At 44.4% G+C, this 23,001-nt stretch overlaps 1 protein-coding gene and 1 non-coding gene across 6 annotated transcripts in view; both read left to right on the top strand.

Moving 5' to 3' along the window:
• The window catches only part of ARMH3 (armadillo like helical domain containing 3), a 182,846-nt gene extending 160,288 nt beyond the window's left edge, over positions 1 to 22,558 (top strand). For all 5 annotated transcript variants that reach the window (XM_046027652.1, XM_046027653.1, XM_046027654.1 and 2 more), the window contains exons 25-26: positions 18,268 to 18,384; positions 20,862 to 22,558. In XM_046027652.1, coding sequence (XP_045883608.1) covers positions 18,268 to 18,384; positions 20,862 to 20,954 — 210 coding nt within the window. In that variant the 3' untranslated portion in view covers positions 20,955 to 22,558. The remainder of the gene's footprint in view (positions 1 to 18,267; positions 18,385 to 20,861) is intronic.
• On the top strand, positions 191 to 298 carry LOC123955876. Its single transcript, XR_006821417.1, has one exon. It is a non-coding gene; the product is annotated as a U6 spliceosomal RNA (small nuclear RNA).
• Positions 22,559 to 23,001: the final 443 nt, after the last annotated feature.

Below are 23,001 nucleotides of genomic sequence, written 5' to 3'. Positions count from 1 at the left end.
CAGGTCATGATCTCAGGGTCCTGGGATCGAGCCCCGCATCGGGCTCTCTGCTCCGCGGGGAGCCTGCTTCCTCCTCTCTCTCTGCCTGCCTCTCTGCCTACTTGTGATCTCTCTCTCTCTCTGTCAAATAAATAAATAAAAAATCTTAAAAAAAAAAAAAAAGTTGGGTTAAGTGAACTTCCTTGAATGGGTCATCCATTCAAGGCAGCACATATGCTAAAATGGAATGATATAGCAAAGATTAGCATGGCTCCTATGCAAGTTTGAAACGCAATTTTGTGAAGTATTCCATATTTTTACTAGAAAAAAAGTGTTTTGAATATTCTAGGGTCCTTTGCATTTCCATATAAAGAATGAAATTAGCTTGTCCATTTATATTAAAAAAGTCTACTTTTTTACTTAGATTTTGATCAAAATTGCATTAACTCTAGGTGAACTTTGGGGAGAATTGACACTTTAATAATATTGTTTTCAAATCCATGAACTTAATATATGTCCATTTATTTAGATCTTTTACATTTTCTCATCAGTGTTTTGTAGTTTTGCGCATCCTAGTTTGTTCAGTCTTTCCCCTTATTTCATTATTTTTGTTATATAAATGGTATTTTTGACTTTCAATTTTTTTTCTTAGTGTTTAGACAGAATAGTTTTTTGTTTTATTTTTTTTTTTAAAGATTTTATTTATTTTTTTGACAGAGATCACAAGTAGGCAGAGGGGCAGACAGAGAGAGAGGAGGAAGCAGGCTCCCTGCCTAGCAGAGAGCCTGATGCGGGGCTCGATCCCAGGATCCTGGGATCATGACCTGAGCTGAAGGCAGAGGCTTTAACCCACTGAGCCACCCAGGCGCCCCTAGACAGAATAGTTTTATATTGACCTTTTTTCCTGAAGCTTTGATAAACTCATATTTAATTCTTTTTTTATGGTCCTTAGAGTTTCCTGTGCTCATAAGCATGTTGTATACTGATAATTTCAGTTTTACTTCTTTCAGATCTGTATATCTTTGACTTCTTTTTCTTTCCTTATTGCACTGGTTAGTACCTCCAGTAAAATACTGAAATGGTGGGGTGCCTGGGTGGCTCAGTGGGTTAAGCCTCTGCCTTTGGCTCAGGTCATGATCCCAGGGTCCTGGGATCGAGCCCCACGTCAGGCTCTCTGCTCTGCGGGGAGCCTGCTTCCTCCTCTCTCTCTGCCTGCCTCTCTGCCTACTTGTGAGCTCTGTCTGTCAAATAAATAAATAAAATCTTTAAAAAAAAATACTGAAATGGTAAGAGTAGACCTCTCTTTCAGATTTCCAAAAGAAAACATTTGGTCTTTCATCGTTAAGTAATGTGTTAGCCATCAGTTTTCAGAGATTCCCTGTGTTAGGTTGAGGAAATTTCCTTCCATTCTGAGTTTGCTGAGAATTTTTTATCATTAATACATGTTGAATTTTATCAGTGCTTTTTTTTTTGCATATACGGAGATGATTATACAGATTTTCTCTCTCCTTTTTAAGTAATTTTTTAAGTAGTCTCTATACCCAGTGTGGGGCTCAAACTTACAACCCCAAGATCAGGAGTTGTATGCTCTACTCCCTGAGCCAGACAGGTACCCCTGGATTTAATCCTTATTCTGATATAGAGTTATGGTGATTAATTATAATACTAACTTAACCTTATATTCCTGGGATAAACTCCTCTTGATCATGATGCAGTATTTATTTTATACATTACAGAATTTGAATTGCTAATATTTTGTTGATTATTTTTATCAGTGTTTATAAGGGATGTCAGTTCCATAGTTTCCTTGCAATGTCTTTGGTTTTGATATTAGAATAATGTTGCTCTATAAATAAATTGTGCACTATTCCTTCCTCCATTTTTAAAAAAGAGTTTGTGTAGGGAAAAAGTTTGTGTAGGATTGGATTAGTTCATGCTTAATGATTAATAGAATTAACCAGTGAGAGCATCTGGGCCTAGAGTTTTCTTTGCGGGAAGAATTTTTTTTTTTTTTTAAAGATTTTATTTATTTATTTGTCAGAGAGAGAGGGAGAGAGAGCGAGCAAGCACTGGCAGACAGAGTGGCAGGCGGAGGCAGAGGGAGAAGCAGGCTCCCCGCCGAGCAAGGAGCCCGACATGGGACTCGATCCCAGGACGCTGGGATCATGACCCGAGCCGAAGGCAGCCGCTCAACCAACTGAGCCACCCAGGTGTCCCATGCGGGAAGAATTTTTTACCCAACATTTTATTATGAGAAATTTCATGGGTGCCTGAATGTCTCAGTTGTTTGGGTACCCATTTCAGCTGGCGTCATGATCTCAGGGTTGTGTGATTGAGTCCCACATGGGACTCCACACCGAGCATGGGGCCTGCTTGGGATTCTCCCTCTGCCCCCCATCCCACTCACTCTCTCTCTCAAAAAAATACAAAGAAAGAAAGAAAATTGAAAATACACAGTAAAGATGAAAAAATTACACAGTGAATATCAATATAATCACCACCTAGATTCTGTCGTTTACACTTTACTGTATTTTTTATCACATACCTGATCCATAAGTGGCTCTCCATCAATCCATCTTTTTTTTTTATGTGTTTCAAAGTAAATTGCATATATCAGTATACTTCTGTAGGAAGCATTTTTTTAAGGTTTTATTTATTTATTTGTCAGAAAGAGAGAGTGAGTGCACAGGTGGGGGGGAGCTGTAGGCAGAGGGTGTCCCTGGGAGAAGTATTTTAATTATTAATACAGTTTCTCTAATAAACTTAAGGATAGTTAGGTTTTCTACTTGTTCTTGAGCCAGTTTTAGTCATTTGTGTCTTCAAGGAAGTTATTTATTAATGTGTGTTGTTAAATTTATTGGCACAAGTTGTTCATATATAGCCTATATCCTTTTTTCCTTTAAATGCCCATAGGATTTGGGGCACCTGGGTGGCTCAGTCAGTTAAGTGTCGACTCTTGATTTGGCTCAGTTCATGATCTCAGGGTCATAAGACTGAGTGCACAAGCACAGAGCAAGAGAGGGAAGCAGACTCCCTGCTGAGCACAGAGCCTGACCTGGGGCTGGATCTCAGGACCCTGGGATCATGACCTGAGCCAAAGGCAGATGCTTAACCAACTGAGCCAGCCACGTTTGAAGTCTCCTTTGTCAGATATTACAATAGCAATTCTACTTTAATTAGTGTCTTCAGAAGGATATCTTTCTCCATCTTTTCACTTTCAGCCTATCTGTGTCTTTATATTTGAGGTGAATTTCCTTTAGTCAACCCAAAGTTGGATCTTAATTTTATGTCCAATCTGACAGTCTCTGTTTTTTGATTGAAGTGTTACATTTAATTTATTTATCAGTATGGCTGAGTTAAAATCTGCCATTTTGCTGGGTTTTTTTTTTTCCTTTTTCTCCACCTATTCTTTTTTTTCTTTTCTGCCTTCTTTTGGATTAACTGTGTGTCTTTTAGTATATTTTATGTCCACTGTTGACTTTTTAGCTGTACCTCTTCATTTGGTTTTTAGTGGTTGCTCTTTAATTTATCACAATGTACCTTCAAAATAATGTTATATGACTTCATGTAACATGTAATAACCTTGCAGTCATTTGTTTCTATTTGCTCCCTGTGTACTAGTGTTGTCATACATTTATAAATTTTCTTCCAGGTTTTATAAATACATTGCTGTTACTATTATTATTTCTTAAACAGGAGAAAAACCAAATTTAATAGTGTACATAGGCACATGGGGGAATGCACACAACATAGGAATTCCCACATTGCTATTATTTTTTGCTTTAAAGAGTCAATTAACTTTTTTCTCATTTTAAAATTTATATTAAAGTATTTTGTATTTATCCATGTATTTACCATTTCCAATGTTCTTCATTCCTATTTATAGACCCAGATAAAGTAATTTTCCTTCTGCCAGAAGGACTTCTTTTAACTTCTCTGTAGTGCAGGACTTTGGGCAACATATTCTCTCAGATTGTTTGAAAAGATCTGTATTTCACCCTCATTTCTGAAGGATATGTTGCTGGATATAGAATTATAGCTTAACAGTACATTTTGGGGGGCACAGATAGTATTTTGTTGTTTTCTGGTTTATATAGTTTCTGACAAGAAATGTGAATTCTTCTCTTTTTTCCCTCTCTATATAATATATTCTTTTCCCTCTGGCTGCTTTTGATATTCTGTAATACTAATTCTCAGCAATTTTGTTATGTTGTCCTTTACATCTTCCATTTTCTTTCTTATTATGTTCATGGACATTTTTAAATACTTGAACACATTTATAATACCTTTTTTTTTTTAAGATTTTATTTATTTGACAGAGAGAGATACAGCGAGAGAGGGAACACAAGCAGGGGGAGTGGGAGTGGGAGAAGCAGGCTTCCCGCTGAGCAGGGAGCCGGATAAGGGGCTCGATCCCAGGACCCTGGGATCATGACCTGAGCGACCTGAGCCGAAGGCAAATGCTCAAGGACTTAGCCAACCGAGGTGCCCTATAATAGCTCTTTTTATTTTCGAGGGGGGGCAGAGGGAAGAGGAAGAGAGTTTTCTTTTTAAAGATTTTATGTGTTTTAGAGTGTACATACACATACACAAGGGAGCAGGGGAAGGGGCAGAGGGGAAGGAGAGGAACTAGCAGAGACTCTGGCTGACCACTGAGCCTGTTGTGGGACTTAATCTCAGGACCTGATCATGAGCTGAGCTGAGATCAGTAGTCGGATACCTCACCCTCTGAGCCATCCAGACACTCCAAAGAGAGAGAATCTTAAGCAGGCTCCATGCTCAGCATGTAACCCAACACAGGGCTTAGTCTCATGACTATGAGGTCATGGCCTGAGCCAAAATCAAGAGTCGGACTCTTAACTCACTGAGCCACCAGGCTCCCCTATAATAGTTATTTAAATGTCCTTGCTTTTAATTCCAGTATCTCATTTCTGGGTCTGTTTCATTTGACTAATGCTCCCTTCTAACCAAAAGTACCATTTTACATGCCTGGTAATTTTTTATTGGATATTAGGCATTGTCAGTATTACATAGTTGAGTGCTAGATTTTGTTGTCTTTATTAAATAGTGCTGGACTGGGGCGCCTGGGTCGTTCAGTGGGTTAAGTCTCTGCCTGTGGCTCAGGTCATGATCTCAGGGTCCTGGGATCAGCCCTGCATGGGGCTCTCTACTCAGCAGGGAGCCTGCTTACCCCTCTCTCTCTGCCTGCCTCTCTGCCTACTTGTGGTATCTCTCTCTGTGTGTCAAAAAAAAAAAAACAAACAAAAAAAAACAACTTTAAAAACAAATAAATAAATAAGTAGTGCTGGACTTTGTTCAGGAAGGCAAGTAAATTATTTTCGAATAGCATGGTCCATTTGAAACTGCCTTTTTTGTTGTTATTGTGATCTCTTTATTCCCTCAGTTTTATTGAGATATGATTGACATACACCACTTACAAGTTTAAGGTGTACAGCACAATGACATGATTTATGTATATTATGAAATGATTACCACAGTAAGTTTAATCAACATCTATCTCAAATAGATACCAAAGAAAGGGCAAAAATATTTTTTTTTCCTTATGATGAGGACTCTTAGGATTGATTCTTTTTTTTTTTTTAAAGATTTTATTTATTTATTTGACAGAGAGAGAGATCACAAGTAGGCAGAGAGGCAAGCAGAGAGAGAGGAGGAAGCAGTCTCCCTGCAGAGCAGAGAGCCCGATGCGGGGCTCGATCCCAGGACCCTGAGATCATGACCTGAGCCAAAGGCAGCGGCTTAATCCGCTGAGCCACCCAGGCGCCCCCTTAGGATTGATTCTTAACAACTTTCAAACATGCCAAACATCAGTGTCAACTAAAGTCAACAGATTGTACATTACATGATCAGTACTTATTTATTTCATAACTGGAAGTTTGTTCCTTCTGACCAAATTCATCCATGAAACTTCTTTTTAGTCTTTGGGTAGGTCTAGAGTAGCCTTTGCCCTAGGGCTAATTGAGTTCTACCACTAAGGTGAGAGCATTCTGGAGTCTCTAAGGAATGCTGTGGGTATTCCACAGGTGCTTTTCTTTCTGGTTGGTCAACTTCAGACAGTTCTCAGTCCTGTGTGAGCTTACAGATCGTCTTGTTTGGTCTCATCTGGTCGAGTTTTACCCTACGTGCAATCCTTATTATCAGTGACAGATTTGGTGGGAACACTATGCAAATTTTGCACTCTTTTCTTTGCCTCACCGCCACCTCTGGTAATCTGCCTCACAAGTTCTAGCCACCTCTGTCTCCCCAAACTCCAGGGTGTCTCCTTAGCCCAGCAAGAACTTCGTGCTCATCTTAGGTTTTCTTTCTGTCGGGGTACCTGTCCTGCATTCCCTGTTACCAGTGTCTGAAGAGCTTTATGTCTTTCACAGTTCTCAGCTACTCCATCATGACTGAAAGTGGAAGTCCTGAACTTCTTTAAAGTATCACAGTATACCTGGACTTACTCAGCTGAAGTTTTTAAATTTCACTCACTTTTCAGAAAACCTTCCCTTGTATTAACTCTCATTAACGTTAACATTACTCTCATACACTATGGACTCTGAGAAACAATCTGAGGGTTTTGAAGGGGCGGGGGGTGGGAGTTGGGGGAGCCAGGTGGTGGGTATTATGGAGGGCACATATGGCATGGAGCACTGGGTTTGGTGCATAAACAATGAATTCTGTTACGTTGAAAAGAAATTAATAAAAAAAATTACTCTCATAACTCTCATAACATTAACATTATACTTCAGTCAGTAGAAGGGAGAGTCTTGAATAGAAAATGGAAACAGTACACATAGTGAGCATTTTTTTTTAATTTTTATTTGTTTATTTTCAGTGTAACAGTGTTCATTGTTTTTGCACCACACCCAGTGCTCCTTGCAGTACGTGCCCTCCCTATTACCCACCACCTGGTTCCTTAACCTCCCACCCTCCCGCCCCTTCAAAACCCTCTGGTTGTTTTTCAGAGTCCCTAGTCTCTCATGGTTCATCTCCCCTTCCAGTTTCCCTCAACTCCCTCTCCTCATAGTGAGCATTTTAATACTCATTTTAAGATAATCCACTAAAAGATGTCTCTTCCCTTTCCCCATTTCCCCCTTCCGTTCTTGGGCCCAGGTCCCAGCCTTACACTGATGATTTACACAGGCTTACTCCCAAATCTCAAAACAACAAGGAGAACTAAAACATGAAGCTCTTGCATAGCTGACATTTTGTCCTTTTAACTGTGTACTAGATCACTGTGTCCCTTTTGGGCCAGGTCTCGATGGGTATCCGAAGGAAGTGAACAGTCTTCTCTGGGTACTAGTTAGTCTTGGAGCTCCTGAACCTAATTGTTTCTTCTCCTCATCTTCTGAGATGCAAATCTGTTGTTACAGTGTACAAAAAAGTGCGGAAAAATAGCTCAGCAAGACTCTGAACCTGGCTATTCAAAGAACACCGGTGTATCTGCTTAGATTGTTTTGGACAGTTATCTAATGACTACCCTGCACAGTTGAGCTGAGAATGTGCAGTTGAATTTCATTGCTAAATTGAACACACCTCAAAAGGACAGTTTAGAATGGGTCAAACCTGATTTGAGAAATTAAAGCTATAGATTGTGTGTTTGGGAAGTAAAGTAATATTCTTACCCACCTTTTTAACCTTTTGCTCATCTTTTGTGCAGGACTTACTTTCTCAGCATCAGGGCTGAGCCTAACCAGTCTGCCCTCAGGTGGTAGGACCTGACAAAGTCTAGGCTGTCAGTGCCAGAGTCACAGACTTACCAGAGCTAATGACCCTCCCAGCAGCTGCCGTGTTCAGGGGCCCTACTACACTTGTGGAAATTTTTGCACTCAGAAGTAACTGACACAGTAATGTAAAGCGGAGGAGATGGAGGACAAAAGAGGAGAGATCTTGGATTCTTGCGTTTTCCCTATTTTAAAAGGTGTGACACTCTGACTGGATAGTTTTGCAGCTGATTCCAAACCACACTAAGCACTGCTGGCTCCATCCTGTATGTGCTTCTGTCTGTGGGTCTGTCGGTCCAAGGTGGTTTATCTTGAATCCCCATTTTGCTTGTTTACTCCTTAAAGGCAGGACTCGGTTCTGAGGCTTTAGTAGCCGATCAGAATGCTGAGAAGAATGCTGGGTGTACTGTGATGGCCTAACTCTAATCTTATTGTATGACCTTGATGAGAAATTCCTTTCCTTTTTGGTTGGGCCTAAGTGTTACTAAATTAGTCTACAAGCGTGTTCAGTGTTTGCTGCTTCTTAGGACTCTGTTAGGCATTGTGGAAAATCTATAATGTAACACAGGGTCTTTTCCTTCAGGGGGCTGAGAATCTAGCTGTGACACAGTTTCAGTAAGGAAATCGGTGGTAGTAGCATGTTTGTTTCTCCAGGAGAGGACCTGCCACTCTGCCTCACACATTCTTTCCTCCACAGGAAATCCCTCTTTGGGAAGCCTATAGAAGACTCATCTCTTTCAGAAAGTGGGTGAGGTGAAAGTTTGCTCATTTATGACAAGCCTTGAAATTTCAGGTTCTAAAAAGCAGTTATTTCTAAAATACACTATACGTTATGGGACTCCTGGGTGGCTCAGTCCATTGAACGTCTGCCTTTGGCTTGGGCCATGATCCCAGGGTCCTGGGATTGAGCCCCATCCCATCTCCTTCTGCTATGCTCTCTCTCTCTCCAATGAAATAAAATCTTTAAAAAAAGAGAGAGAGAGAGATGAAAGATTGTTCAAACAAACAAACCACTGTATGCTAAATAATTGAATTAAAAAGGAAAAACAAAAAGCAGTTATTCGTAGAGTTACATTAAAATTAAAGAGAATCCTAATAATGTAAAGCACTCTCTGTGTATCAGGTGGTATGACGGGCACTTTATATCTATTGTATTTCTCTCTGAAGAACATTATTATAATCCTCATATTACAGATGAGAAAACCAAGGCTCACCCAGGCTAACGTGCTAGAAGTGGTAGAGCTAGGATGAGTTTGGGCAGGCTAACTCTAGAGTCATACTCCTTTTTCCCCCCCAATATAATTAACATACAGTGTTATTTTAGTTTCAGGTGTGTATCATAGTGATTCAGCAGTTTCATACATTATTCAGTGTTCATCAAGAAAAGTGTCCTCTCTTAATCTCAGGAAACAAACTGAGGGTTGCTGGAGGCGGGGTGAGGGGGTAAGAGGAATGGGTGGCTGGGTGATGGACATTGGGGAGGGTATGTGCTGTGGTGAACTGTGTGAATTGTGTAAGACTGACAAATCACAGACGTGTGCACCTGAAACAAATAATACATTATATGTAAATTTAAAAAAAAAAAATAAGTGTCCTCTCAGGTGCCTAGGTGGCTCAATCATTTGGGCGTCTGCCTTCAGCTCAGGTCATGATCCTGGAGTCCTAGGATCGAGTCCCGCATCTGGCTACCCACTCAGCGGGGAGTCATCTTCTCCCTCTGACCCTCCCACCTCATGGGCTTTCTCTCTCAAATAAATGAATAAAATCTTAAAAAAAAAAATGATAAGTGTCCTCTTAATCCTGTTCTCCTATTTCACCAATCCCCCACCCACCCCCGCTCAGGCAACCAACAGTTTGTTCTCTCTAGTTAGCAGTCTGTTTTTTGGTTTGTCTCTCTTTTTTCCCCCTCTATTCATTTTTTTGTTGTGTTCCTTAAATTCCACATGAGAGTGAAATACAGCCGTACTCCTATGTTCTTTTGAAAATTAGTAGCTGTTGGTTGAAACTCTTTTCCAGGGACCAAGTACAGCTAGACCCAGTAGTGACCCATCAAGGTCTTTACTTGGCGAACATGTTTGCTGTGCTCCTTGTTTAGCTTGTTCTGAATTTGGAAGAATAAATATGGATTAGGGCAGAGGAAGAATTGTCTTTTTGCTCCTTTATCATCTGCATTCTGCTTCCATGCAATCCAACACCTGACCAGAGCACCACTTAACTGTGAGAGTGCCACTGAGAGGCTGTCCTTACACTGGTGAGATCGCAAGGTTAGGGACAGACCTTTATTGCTTCTGGGAGAAGAGAGGGTTGTTCCTCATTGGGAGACACATCACCAGGTGTGGGGAAGGTCTGGTTTGGGGAAAGTCAAGGAAGGATGGCTGGCTACATCGATTAGGTCCTTTCAGAGAAAAATGAAGGATCAGACCTCCAGTTTCTCTTCAGATTCTTGCCAAAATTTACAGAGCATTTTGGCTCTATAATAGATTCAGAGAAGGGAGCTAGGCAATGCCTTGAATAGGTCATTCACATTTTTATTTATTTATTTAAAAGAAGGGCCCCCCCCTTTTTTTAAATTTTACTTATTTATTTGAGAGAGAGTGCGTGAGAATGGAGAGGTCAGAGGAAGAGAAGACTCCCCACTGAGCAGGGAGCCCGATGTGGGACTCAATCCCAGGACTCCAGGATCATGACCTGAGCTGAAGGCAGTTGCTCAACCAACTGAGCCACCCAGGCACCCCAGTCATTCTCATTTTTAGAGGAAAGGCTATCTTCCTTTGAGTTTGAGGAAGTTTACTGGGTAGTAGAAGGGAAAAGTTTTCTGACTTACCTGTGTTCTTCCAGGGACAATGAGAGGGAGATCTTAGCCTGCATTTATCATACAAACTGCCTGCAGCTACGGTTGCTTCTCTCCCCTCTAGCAGTCCATTTGCCACTGATTGTTGTTGAGGGCCTATTCTACTCAGCACTATTTCTTTAGAGATCACGCATTATGCTAGAGCAGTGAACAATTTAGACAGGTGGCATGGAGAACAAACCTTTTTAGTCGAATCTTCTTGGTTCTCTGGGCACCAGGAGAGGTTTGTCCCAAAGGTGGAACCATTGCAGGGGATGAATTTCATTTCCCAACAACTTGCTATGGACCAAATTCTTTGATTATTTCTCTATCATCAGCTCATAGAAAAAGCAGTAGCTGCTAAGCTCTCTCAAGCCCTGAGAGAGAGAAGTAAAAGTAATATGCAGATTTACACCCGGTGATGCTCTTGCTTGTGGTTTCAGAGTTTGATCTCTCAAGCTGTCTTCCCACCTTATGGGGAAAAAAAATGGAGCCAAAAAAATCATATTCTCTAACGAGTGAATAAACATCTGAAATAGAGCAAATAGCCAGAGTCCAGTGGGACAGATAGATGGAGATTATCATGAAAATCCTCTGAAAAGCCTTTATCTCTTTCCTCCTCATAATTACTATATCTGTTTCAAATCATCCAGAGATTAATTTTTCTGTGATTAGGGGTTAAAGCAGAAGAGCATGGAAGTGGGAACAGGGTGGTAACAGTCTCTTTCAGAGAATGGAAAATTGGCCTTGAGGTATGAGCATTCATTGTAGAATGTATTTTGGGGCCCCTGGCTGGCTTAGTCGGTGGAGCCTGTGACTCTTGATCTTGGAGTCATGAGTTTGAGCCCTCTGTTGGCCATAGAGCTTATTTAAAAAGGGGGGAGGGGAAGGTTCACATCGTAGAAGGTATTCATTGAATCTTTTTTTTTTGTTTTTTAAGATTTTATTTATTTATTTGAGAGAGAGAGCAAGCATGAGCAGGGAAAGAGGGTCAGGGAGAGGGAGAAATAGACTCCCTGCTGAGCAGGGAGGCCTAGCAGGGAGCCCAACATGGGACTGTATCCCAAGACCCTGAAATCATGACCTGAGCCAAAGGCAGACACTTAACTGAGTGAGACACCTTGGTGCCCCTCATTGAATCTTTTTAACACCCCCGAGTCCCAAGCCTGGAGACCACCTGATGGCTGCAGCCAAAAAAAGCCCATGGAAGATTAAAGACCTTTGTATTTCAGGCTTCTAAATGACTACTAAATAATTAAAATAGCAACCCAGGGGTGCCTGCATGGTGCAGTTGGTTGAGTGTCCGACTCTTGGTTTTGGCTCAGATCATGATCCTTAGAGTCGTGAGAGCAAGTCCTGTGTGGGCTCCGTACTCACGGCAGAGTCTGAGATTCTCTCTCCTTCTCCCTCTGCCCCTCATGCCTGTGTTCTCTCTCTAAAATAAAAATAAAATAATAAATAATAAAATTAAAAATAAAAATAATAAATAATAAAAATAAAAATAAAGGGGCGCCTGGGTGGCTCAGTGGGTTAATAAGCCTCTGCCTTTGGCTCAGGTCATGATCTCAGTGTCCTGGGATCAAGCCCCGCATCGGGCTCTCTGCTCAGCAGGGAGCCTGCTTTCTCCTCTCTCTCTGCCTGCCTCTCTGACTACTTGTAATCTCTGTGTATCAAATAAATAAATAAAATCTTTAAAATAAAATAAAATAGCAACCCAAACTAGATTTTGCTGATACTGAATTTAGAGTGGCCTGTACATTTTGGTGGTAGTTGATACCAACTACAGCAGGGCTGAGCAGGATCTGCAGCTGCTGTTGGTGGAAACTGACAAGCCCTGAGGAACCTGGTAGTAATGAAAATGTAGGCATCAAACCACACTTTCACCAGGTTACCTTTCCATCTCTCTATAGATCATGCTTCCCACTTCTTAGGAGTGAGTATGAATTCCTTGAATGTTTGTTCTCTGGAAAATTAAGCTTAGCCTATAAACTAAGGAATGTGCCCAGGTAGCTTACCAGTACAGGAAGAGCACTGGATTGGGAGTCAGAAGATTGTCTTGCCTAATTCCAGCTTTGTGTTTTTGGGTACTCTACAGTCTTTCTGGATATGTGTTTCTTCATCTGTGAAATGAGGGCCATGGATGAGGTAGATGATTTCAGAGGTTCCCTTCCAGAACTATTATTTCTATGGTTCTGTCTCCATGTTAACACTTTGGCAAAAAGAGGTATGGTTGCCTTCCATATCATTCTCCTTATATATTAGAGCTCTGGACCTTCTTGGCCACCATTTCACCACCTCATTCATCTTATTCAAATGCATCGGGTGTTTCTTACATCTTTTTCTTTTTTTGTTTCAATCTCAATAGCCTTCATTCATTGGTACCTTATGTTGTCTGGATCTTATGATTTATATTTTATGTTTATTTCATATATTATCTTTAATCTTTATAATATCAGAAAAAATTGTATGATGATGACTGTTTCCACCGTTAAAGAAACTAAAGCTTAGACAGATCTAGGTCATATGAGTACTAGATGATGATACCAAAATAGGAACCCAGGTTCCTCTAACTCTGTAGCCCCTTTCTATTACATCCCACTGCACTCTTGATATGTTCCATGTTTATTTCCTATTCTATAAGAAGTCTCTATTGTCATCTTGTGGTTTCATCCTCATTTGGTAGCCTGGCTTCTAGGGAAAGCCTTACATGGTGCCCTGGCCAGAAGTGGGCTGGTGGCAGCCTTACATACTCTGCTGAGATAGGTTACACTGTAGGTGTCAGTTCAGACTGAGAAGGAAACAAACACAAGTTTGCTCTCAGGTCACATCCTACTACTTAGTTGTCTGCTAATTTTCGTTCTGGGAATTCAGTCTATCAGATATTTGAGGCTAAGCAATTTTTCAGGCACAAGGCATAGAATTCTGACTTTAAGATTGGATAGCCATTTGCCAATGGCTACTTTTCCATTGGTGATTCTCCTTTGCTGCTATCTTTAGGCTAGAAGTTACTTTCCATTTCAAAGGCTTTGTTTAAAAAAAAAAAATGGGGCACAGGCTACTGAATAGTCTGTGGGAAATGGCCTATGGTATGTGCTTGGGGAAAGGTGTGTATGTCTGAAACCTAATTTGAACTAACTTTTTTTTTTTTTTAAAGATTTTATTTATTTATTTGACAGAGAGAGATCACAAGTAGACAGAGAGGTAGGCAGAGAGAGAGAGAGGGAAGCAGGCTCCCTGCTGAGCAGAGAGCCCGATGCGGGACTCGATCCCAGGACCCCGAGATCATGACCTGAGCCGAAGGCAGCGGCTTAACCCACTGAGCCACCCAGGCGCCCTTTTTTTTTTTTTTTTTTTAAATAACAAAGTTTGTGCACTGGGATCTCTCTCCCTCCTGATCCTGATATGGCCAGGAGCTTCACAACCTGTATTATGCAAAACTGGCCTCTCTGGGCATCTCTGCTCAGTTTTCCTTTAACCTTTATTCTCTTGCATTACACCAAGATTGTTAAGCAGTGGGTACTGGACATTCTTTGACTTCTGGCTAATGCATTGCCAGTTACACTCAGGATGGTAGGGTCATTATGGAAGCCTGCTTTCATATTGAACAGAGAAATTAGGTTTCTTCTTTACCAGAATCTGAATGAAGACATGCAAGGCCCTATCTCCTGGCTTGTGGTTAGAACTATCTGGGGATAAGAGCTACCAAATATCTGTTGTCAACAGAAAGAACTTTTCATTGTCATTAGCTATTCCTTATGTGCCAGACACTGGACCGTCATCTCATATCATCCTTACATCAGCTTTATAAGGTTATAGGTAGGTAGTGTTATCCCCATTTTATAGATGAAAACTGAGGCTCAAAGAGATTAAGTAATGTGTATAAGCTCACATTAGCTCACTAGTGATTGATATGGGACCAAAATTTATGTCTCTCTGACCTTAAAGCCTAGGTCAGGCCCTTCTCCTCTAGAGACCTCAGGGGAGGGGTTTAGGTCCCTTTCCCACTCCCAGTTCGTTCTTCCCTTACCTGAGGCAGAGTGTTTCAAGGCAAAGAAGAGGGCATATGATCTTTGAAACCAAGGCCATTTGTGTCTTCCACTTAAATCCAGAAGCTGTTCCTTTGTGATGAAGAATTATTTATACACATAGGTTCCTTAGGTTAGTTTGAAGTAGGTAACTAAGTACTTCCTGGGCTATGAAGACAGTTCCTCTCAAGTCCCATGAGCTGTCCAAGTAGCTGTGTAGCCATTGGGATGATAATGTTTTTATCAGTTTTGTTACTTTGAGGAATCAAAATGTTTATTCCCATGTGCTTTTAGGAAGGTGAGTTCAAATTCCATTTTGTATGGATACCTGAGTGGCTCAGTCAGTTGAGCATCTGCTTTTAGCTCAGGTCATAATTCGGGAGTTCCAGGATCAAGTCCTGCTTCAGGGAGCCTGCTTCTCCCTCTGGCCCTCACCCCACTCATGCTCTCTCTCTCAAATAAATAAATAAAATATTTAAAAATACCATTTTGTAGAGAGAGACAGTCTGAGGCTCAAAGAGGTTAGGTAAATTGTCTAAGATCCATAGTAAGAGTGGGATTCCCAGTTAAGTTCTCTTTCTGTTAGGTCCCTTCTGTCTACTGAGGGCCATATTTGGGGGTATAAGGACTCCTTAGAGAGCCTGTGACTTGTTGCTGTTTTTCTGCTTTGGGGACTTCATTGAGCTGAGGTGGTGGGCATGGTTCCGGGAAGCCCACAAGCACAACAGCCTGATGACAGAAGGCGGGCTTGCACCTGGGAGATAGAGTGTTACCTGATGAAATGGGGAAGGACTTTTGGAATGGCCAGGAAGCCGGAGCCTGAGATTGCAAATTGTGGTAAAACCTAAGGTACAAGCACCCTGGGAGATTGCCTTCTGCCTGAGTACTGCCCTCTGCCACATCCCATGCCAGGGTGGAATGGGAAGCCCAAATGGGATGTGATCCTGAAGTCTGAAGCTACAGAAAGCAAAGTCCTAGAATAGGAAAGTAAGTAGCTTAGTGTTCCAGAGTCCCAAGTGGGCTAGGGCCCAGACCTAAACTTAGAATATCTTCTTCTCCTGGGGATTTAAGAGAGGTGAATAGAGTGGGAGATGGAAGAGGCTGAATGAACCGGAGGACAACCTACCTGTGCGTAAAAAAAGAAGGAAGGAAGGAAGACCTGGATAAGAGGATAGCTGAAATCATGCACTAAGTCCAGCCAGGCCTCTGGTTTCCTTCCAAAGAACTGATAGCTTAAGGATGTTCTCTACTTTCACCTCCCTTAAAAAATTGAACTAAATTCTTCTGGCAAAAGACAAATTTATTGAGAAGTGAAAAAAATCCCTGTTCTGAGTGAGATCTTAGACCTTCCACTGGGCCATGGCAAGAAGAGAAAGCCCAGGTGATCAGGGCAGCATGACCTAAGCCTGAGGCTCTCAGGATATAGTATCTCTTGACATGCTGCACCTTCTTCTCAGAATTGGCTTCAGCATGGTATTTGTCTTAACCTGATATCCCTTAGGGAAGGCTGAGCCCGGGATGCTGGGTCATTGGCATTCCTGAGGCTGCCCAGAGTTCAGGGTTAAGGAAGCATGTATTATTCTGTTCTGTCTGGTTCCTGGGGGCAGTTCCACCTTGGAGGAATTTTGCTTTTTGGGGGATTTGAGACATTCAGTTCTGGACCAAGACCTTGGCTCTAGGTATTTCGGCTGCAGGCACAGCCCACATGCATGAGAGGGCTGGATTATCTTGTGGGTGACTGCCATTGCTGAGTACCGGTCCTCCTGCTTACAGAGCTGACAAATGGAATTAGAAGCAAAGGAGCCAGCTGATAATAGGGTTTGTGGGACATAGCCAGGCAGAGTGACCTTGAGGAGCTGGGTGTCTGGAGGAAAGGAGACTGAACCTGGAACCTAGGCCAGACCTTTGCCCTAGCTGTCCCTTTCCCCCAGACTCGAGGACACATCCTTCCCTGTGTTCTCCATCATTACTCTCCCCTCAGAAATTCTTGGCAGACAGAAGTGTCTGCTACCAAGTGAAGTGTGTCCTAGCATAAGACTGAATTGGTGAGAACAGCCCAGAGGTACTTTGTGCCCCCTCAAGAGGCCGTCTTCAGTCCCTCTGACCAGTCCTGACGCTAGCTTTTACTCTTCACCCTTGCCTTCTGTTAGAATTAAGCCTCGGGGCGCCTGGGTGGCTCAGTGGGTTAAAGCATCTGCCTTCAGCTCAGGTCATGATCCCAGGGTCCCGGGATCGAGCCCCGCATTGGGCTTTCTGCTCAGCAGGGAGTCTGCTTCCTTTCCTCTCTCCGTGCCTGCTTCTGCCTACTTGTGATCTCTGTCTGTCAAATAAAATAAATAAAATCTTAAAAAAAAAAAAAAAAGCCTCACAGTGGGACGCATGGGTGGCTCAGTCAGTTGAGTATCTGTCTTCAACTCAGGTCATGATCCCAGGGTCCTGGGATCGAGTCCTGCATCAGGCTCCTTGCTCAGAGGGGAGCCTGCTTCTTCCTCTGCCTGCCCCTGCCCCCTCCTTGTATGCTTTCTCTCTCTCTCTCTCTCTGGAAAATAAATAAATAGAATCTTAAAAAAAAAAAATTAAGCCTCACTCATTCCTCCCAAGTTCCTTACTGAGCTGGGAGCTCTTCATGACATCATAGACTTCCCTCCCTAGTCAGATCAAGTTACAAAATAGCTAGCACCCAGATTACCCTGGTGAATGAACAGTCGTTCCATCTCCTGGTCTCTCCTTTCTGCCCAACTCACTTCTTTACTTCATGGTCTTAACAATTGAAGTCATATCAGAACTTCCTTTTGGAACCACAGAGGTCCACAGTTCCTGGAGTCAGTGGAGGTCTGAATCCACCCACCCCCACAGAAAGCTAGAGAAAGGGGAGAGAGCCCTCATCACAACAAAAGATGCAGTCAGCTCTAGCTTAGTCAGGAAAGTATCCCTTACATCCCAAGGCTGGAAGGCCCAAAAGTTCCATCCAGGCAATCGATAGGAAGACTGAGTTGGCATGAAGAGATGAAAACAAGTGGCAGATGGTGCTGAGGAACATCCCGGGACTGAAGAAATGTGGTTCCCAGAAAGGGAAAAAGGAGACATTGGCAAAGTCTTACTCAGCAACTGTGACAACCTGGCCAGAGAGAGCTGCAGGATATGGCTGAGAACACACTGATGGTGTCAGGATGCTGCTGAGCTCAGACACTCACTGTTCTGGCACCTCTTCTCGTGCTCTTTTACCATATCCCGAGTAAACAGCCCTGCTGGCCCTGTGGGACGGATGAGGAAAAGCCAGGAATAGAAGAAATTAGAAAATAGTCCCAGAGGGCGCCTGGGTGGCTCAGTCAGTTAAACATCTGCCTTTGGCTCAGGTCGTGATCCCAGAGTCCTGGGATCGAGCCCCACATTGGGCTCCCTGCTCAGCGGGAAGCCTGCTTCTCCCTCTCCCTCTGCTGCTTACCCTGTTTGTGCACTTGCTCGTTCTCTCTCTGTCAAATAAGTAAATAAAATCTTAAAAAAAAAAATAAATAAATGGTCCCAGAAACCTGAGGAATTGCTCTGTGTGTCCAGACTTTCTTGTGGGTGATAAATAGTGAGCATAATCTTTGGAGGTATTGCTCCAGATTGACTCCAACCCAGTAGGGCAGCAGGAGGGGTGTGGGGACCGAGTCACCTAGGCTTTGAATGACCTAAGTCCTGCCTGGCCCTTGACCTCCCCCAGGTGCTGGAGGTAGTACGAGCCAACTATGACACGCTCACACTGAAGCTGCAGGATGGCCTGGACCAGTATGAGCGCTACTCAGAGCAGCACAAGGAAGCTGCCTTCTTCAAAGAGCTGGTGAGTCTGCCCCGCCTCGATCCCTGCCTGTGTGTCTTGAGGGCCCTTTCCCAGCCAGTGGGTTGTACTGTGCAGGTGTGTGTCTGGGGAACACAGTTTGCCAAAGGCTGGTGAAATAAAACTTGAGGGGTCTGCTGAGATTGGGTGTGCAACTTCTCTTCCAAAGTAGCTCAGGACCAGGCAGTGAGAGAAGATATTCCCCAGGGTACTGGTGCCAGGCGGGGAAGGGTGAGGGTTAGGACTCTCTGAGGCAGCGTTGCCCATCCATCTCTCTTCTGCGGCCATGGAGACAGCCCTTGAACAGCTCCAGCTGGGCCTGGGGTTTGACGCGTGTTCCCAGTGGCAGCTTTGGCTCATTACTCCTTATCCTGTCCTCCAAGCAACTAATGAGAGTCATTGATTCTTCTCCTCCTTATGCAGTCACTTCTTCCTAAATTCCTAACTGGCTTCTGGTCTGAATGTCCCCCCCCAATCTAGTTCTCCAGTCTTCACCCCTACCCCGCCCCCCCCCTTTCCAATCACTCAGCTTTCTGCAGCCCCCACCCTTGGCCACCTGGAGCCAGTGAGCATTTGCTCTGCCTCCTACTCCACCTCCCAGTCAGCTCTGCCACAGAACCAGGCTCTCCCTGTTAGTGGTCTCTCTCCTGCCCTCTGCTCAGAGCTGCTGGGGAGGCGGGGGGAAGGGGGGGACGGAGCTAGGCCTGCCTGTCTCAGTCCTACCACTCCACCTGCCTGGTTGTAAATGAACATTGTGGCTGGGGGCCAAGACCAGGACACACTGTACCTCCTTCCCATAGCTCAGCCCTCCCACTGCTGGGGTAGAGTGCACCTCAGACCAGACCTTTTACTTCCCCATGCCAAGTTTGTGATGAAGGTGCTGGATTATAGACTATCTGTCTTGTGCTAAATACAGCCCAACTCTGACCCTGACATGAGAGTCCTGAGATTTTGGACTTCCCCAGGGTGAGGAAGATCTCTGGAAATGAGTGAGTTGGGAACAGGGAAAAGCCATTAATATGAAGAGAGCAGAGTCTAACATTTTTACGGGGTGCATGGCAAGTCTTTAAGTTGATATGGGGGTTTTACCAGGGGACCAGACTTCACAAAGAGGGTAGGACATTGGAGATGAAAAGAGTGTAGAGGAGAGAGGGGAGCTCTGTCTCTGGCCCTTTGGTACTAGCTTCACCTGACTCAGTTTTCCTTGTATCTGTACCTCTGACACAAGGGAGCAAAGAGGGACTGGTCCCACTCGGAGCTAATGACGACCTTGAACTGCCTGCTGGTTGCCATGCTGCCCTTTCCTCTGCCTCCTGCCTGATGACTTTATTACATTTTCCATAGCTAAGCTGGAATTGGAGGAAAGCTCCCTGGTCTTTGGGACCAGGGTAAATCCACATACTTTTTCTCCTTTTTCCCCACTTTGTCCCTCATACAGCATTCCCATGAACAATGCTCCTTCAAGAGTGCAGTGGATTCTTCCTAGAACCCACCCAGAGTAGGAAGTTTGGCCCTTTGACTCCTTTTCCACAGGCCCTTTCTCCACTGATGCAGGCAGCACTTCCTGCAGGGGTCTCAGTCTGTGGGGAGAAAGCATGAGGGGAGCAGTGGGGACAGAGCAGGGGTATGCCCCAGTCTTTCCTCTAAAGCAGGGGCGCTTCTTTGTGGTTTGGAAAGACTCCTGGGCTGGGAGTTATACCTGGGTCCTGCTTCCAAGCCTGGGGCTCGCAAACTGTATGACCTGTTTCCGGTCCCTTGCCTCCTTGGATCGTACTCCTGCCATCTATGCCAGACAGGGGCTGTATCTCTAGGTGTTCTTCCCAACCCAGAAAAGTAGATGAATACAAAGAAAGAGTGAGGAGATCAGAAATTCACTTTCTGGCCTCATTTTCTCCTCCTCTGTCAGACCACTGACCAGACCTATCCCCCTCTGCATGGCCAAGGCAGAGACAAAGGTCTGAGCGCCACCTCCTTCCCTGTCTCTGCTTACCCCTACTTCTTCAGGTGCCCAGATGCTCTTCTCACATCCACTAAAGTTTCGTCTCTCGGCCCCTCTTCTTTCCTTCCACTGAAACATAACTATTTGCTCATTTGCCTGCAGAAATGATAGCTATTAAAGGTTCATCTCCTGGGCACCTGGGTGGCTCAGTGGGTTAAGCCGCTGCCTTCGGCTCAGGTCATGATCTCGGGGTCCTGGGATCGAGTCCCACATCAGGCTCTCTGCTCAGCAGGGAGCCTGCTTCCCTCTCTCTCTCTCTCTGCCTGCCTTTCTATCTACTTGTGATCTCTCTCTGTCAAATAAATAAATAAAATCTTTAAAAAAAAATAAAAAATAAAAAAAGGTTCATCTCCTAAGAGAGAAACATGTAGCATGAATCCTGGCTTTGTCCCTCAGGCACTGCCCTCTGATGTGTGTAACCAACCGTCTCCTCTGTTTTCTCTCTGCCTGTGCCCTCTCACCTTCCCCAACCCTTTCCCAGGTTCGATCCATTAGCACCAACGTCCGGAGAAACCTGGCCTTCCACACACTCAGCCAGGAAGTCCTGCTCAAGGAGTTCTCCACTATCTCCTGAGGCCACGCATTATCTGAGCAGCTGCTGACTGCCCTTACCCATGAGGCTCCTGGGCTGGAGGGGGACTGGGGAAAGGGGCGGTCCCCAAGGTTGGAGAATAACACAGATACCGAGTTCTCTTGGTGAAGGCCGTGCTTCAGTGGAGCTTGGACAGCGGGGGCCGGTGGGGGGGCAAACCTGGGATAATCTTATTTGGGGAGGGTTTGGGTGGGCACAGGGAAAAGCCTTCAAGAATATGGGGACTTCCAGCGTGGGCTCCCTGGATACCCCATCACATTTCCAATTGAGATTACAAATTGTGGCTGCTGACTAATTTTCAGGGGCTCTTGGGGCAAGTCTTAGGATGATGCCAGTATCCAGAGAGTCAGTGGTTCTCCGAGGCTTCTGAAAACAGACTCTCAGACGTAGGTGGAGCCAGTTCTGCTTTCTTTGGGCCTGGGGCTGAGCTGGGATTGAAATCTGTGTCCTCTGCCCCTGCAGGCACTCTGTCCAATCGTTAGGACCCTTAGCTCAGCTCAAGGTAGAGTAGGAATGGAGAACCTTTTTTCTACTTTCTAAATCTGGGAGACTGGAGATTAGAATCTGCTCAGTGCCCTGCTGTCCAGCCACCAATTTCTGGATTTGATTCTTGGCACCAGGAGTACCTATTAACTCCCTGCCTTCCAATCCATTGATTGGTCAGCACTATAGGGTCACAACCTTAGCTTTTAATTTTCAGTCTGGTTTAAACTGTCTTTAGGGTGTGAGTGTGAAATAAACATTGACAGGTTTTCTGGAGCCCTCAGGTGCCTACTTTGCTGGTTCCTTTTCCAGCAGCCTCCCCACCTTCCCAATCACCTTCTCCTCTGGGAGCCTCTCCTGCCTCTGCTGAGCTCCCCTCCACTGTTCCACCCCCTCAGCCCCCTCACCCGGCTGTTGTTTACATCCAGCCTGCCTAAGAATTTCCTCTGGGGAGGAATCTGTTCCTGCTGTGGTCTGGTGCCTGGAAGGGAGAGAACCTGCTGGCAGCAGGGAACCCTCCATCTGAAAAGGGCCAAAGGTGAGCATCATGGAGAGGCCATTCTGTCTACCCATATTCTGGGTGAAGCCACAGGCAAGTCTCCTGGCCTTTGGGAAGTTAGCCCACGGTTCCTCCTCTGGACAGCCTCCACTGGACTACTGTAGGCTTTCCCTACCCTGCGGCTGCTTTCAAAGTAGCCGCTGCTCTGAGATCTCCCCCCTTCTAAAGCACTTTCTAAAGCCCTCGGGCTGGCAGGGAGCAAGCAGCACAGGAAGACACTGGGAATAAGTGCAGGAACCAGCAGTGAGAGCAGGTCTGGGACCTCCCTGGCTGCTATTCCACTTAGCTTCAAATCTCTTTAGGATACTTGCCTTCCAGAGCTGTGGCTCCAGCACTGAGCAGATACGCACTAGTTCCATAGAATCCACCAGCATGCTGCCATGTGTAGACGCAGATTCCTGAGCAATCAGGGGCTGGGTCACTGAACACTAGATGGGGTAGCTCTGCCTGGGGCATGTAGTGTTCTCCACAGTGATAAACTCCAGAGGAGCTGGAGCTGGAAGCTGATGGCAAGTTGAAGTTATTAAAATTGATTTGTATGGGATGGTCTTTTAAGTGTCTTTTGTTTGTTTGTTTCATCTCTGTTACTCGGACCTCATTTCTCAATGACAGCATTAAGGTCATCTCCCAGGTGTTGATCCAGTCTGCCTAGGGGACCCCTGCCTATGCTCACTCTCTTCCTAAGTCTCCTGGCCCTAGTAGAAGCCAGTTATGTTCAGAGAGGTATAGCCTTCCTTGCCTTTCCTGCTTATGGATTCCTTTCCTATGAAATGAACAAGGGCATGAAGCAGTAGCAAAGGTCTCCTTGCCCTCCATTGTAAAAGCCCATCTCTTGGTCCATTGCCATATATCTGTTCTAAGAACTCCAAACAGGAGTCCTATCATCATCTAGATTTCAACCCCTAAAGGGACTGCCTATGCTCTGTCTATGCCCCAGCATCTATGCCAGGTCTGTGGAGAACCCTCCAGAGCCAGTGGAGAGCCAGG

The sequence above is a fragment of the Meles meles genome, chromosome 13, assembly GCF_922984935.1.
Source record: "Meles meles chromosome 13, mMelMel3.1 paternal haplotype, whole genome shotgun sequence".
Classification (NCBI taxonomy): Eukaryota; Metazoa; Chordata; class Mammalia; order Carnivora; family Mustelidae; genus Meles; species Meles meles.
Note: the sequence above shows the minus strand (reverse complement) of the source record. Positions and strands in the feature narration are given on the sequence as shown.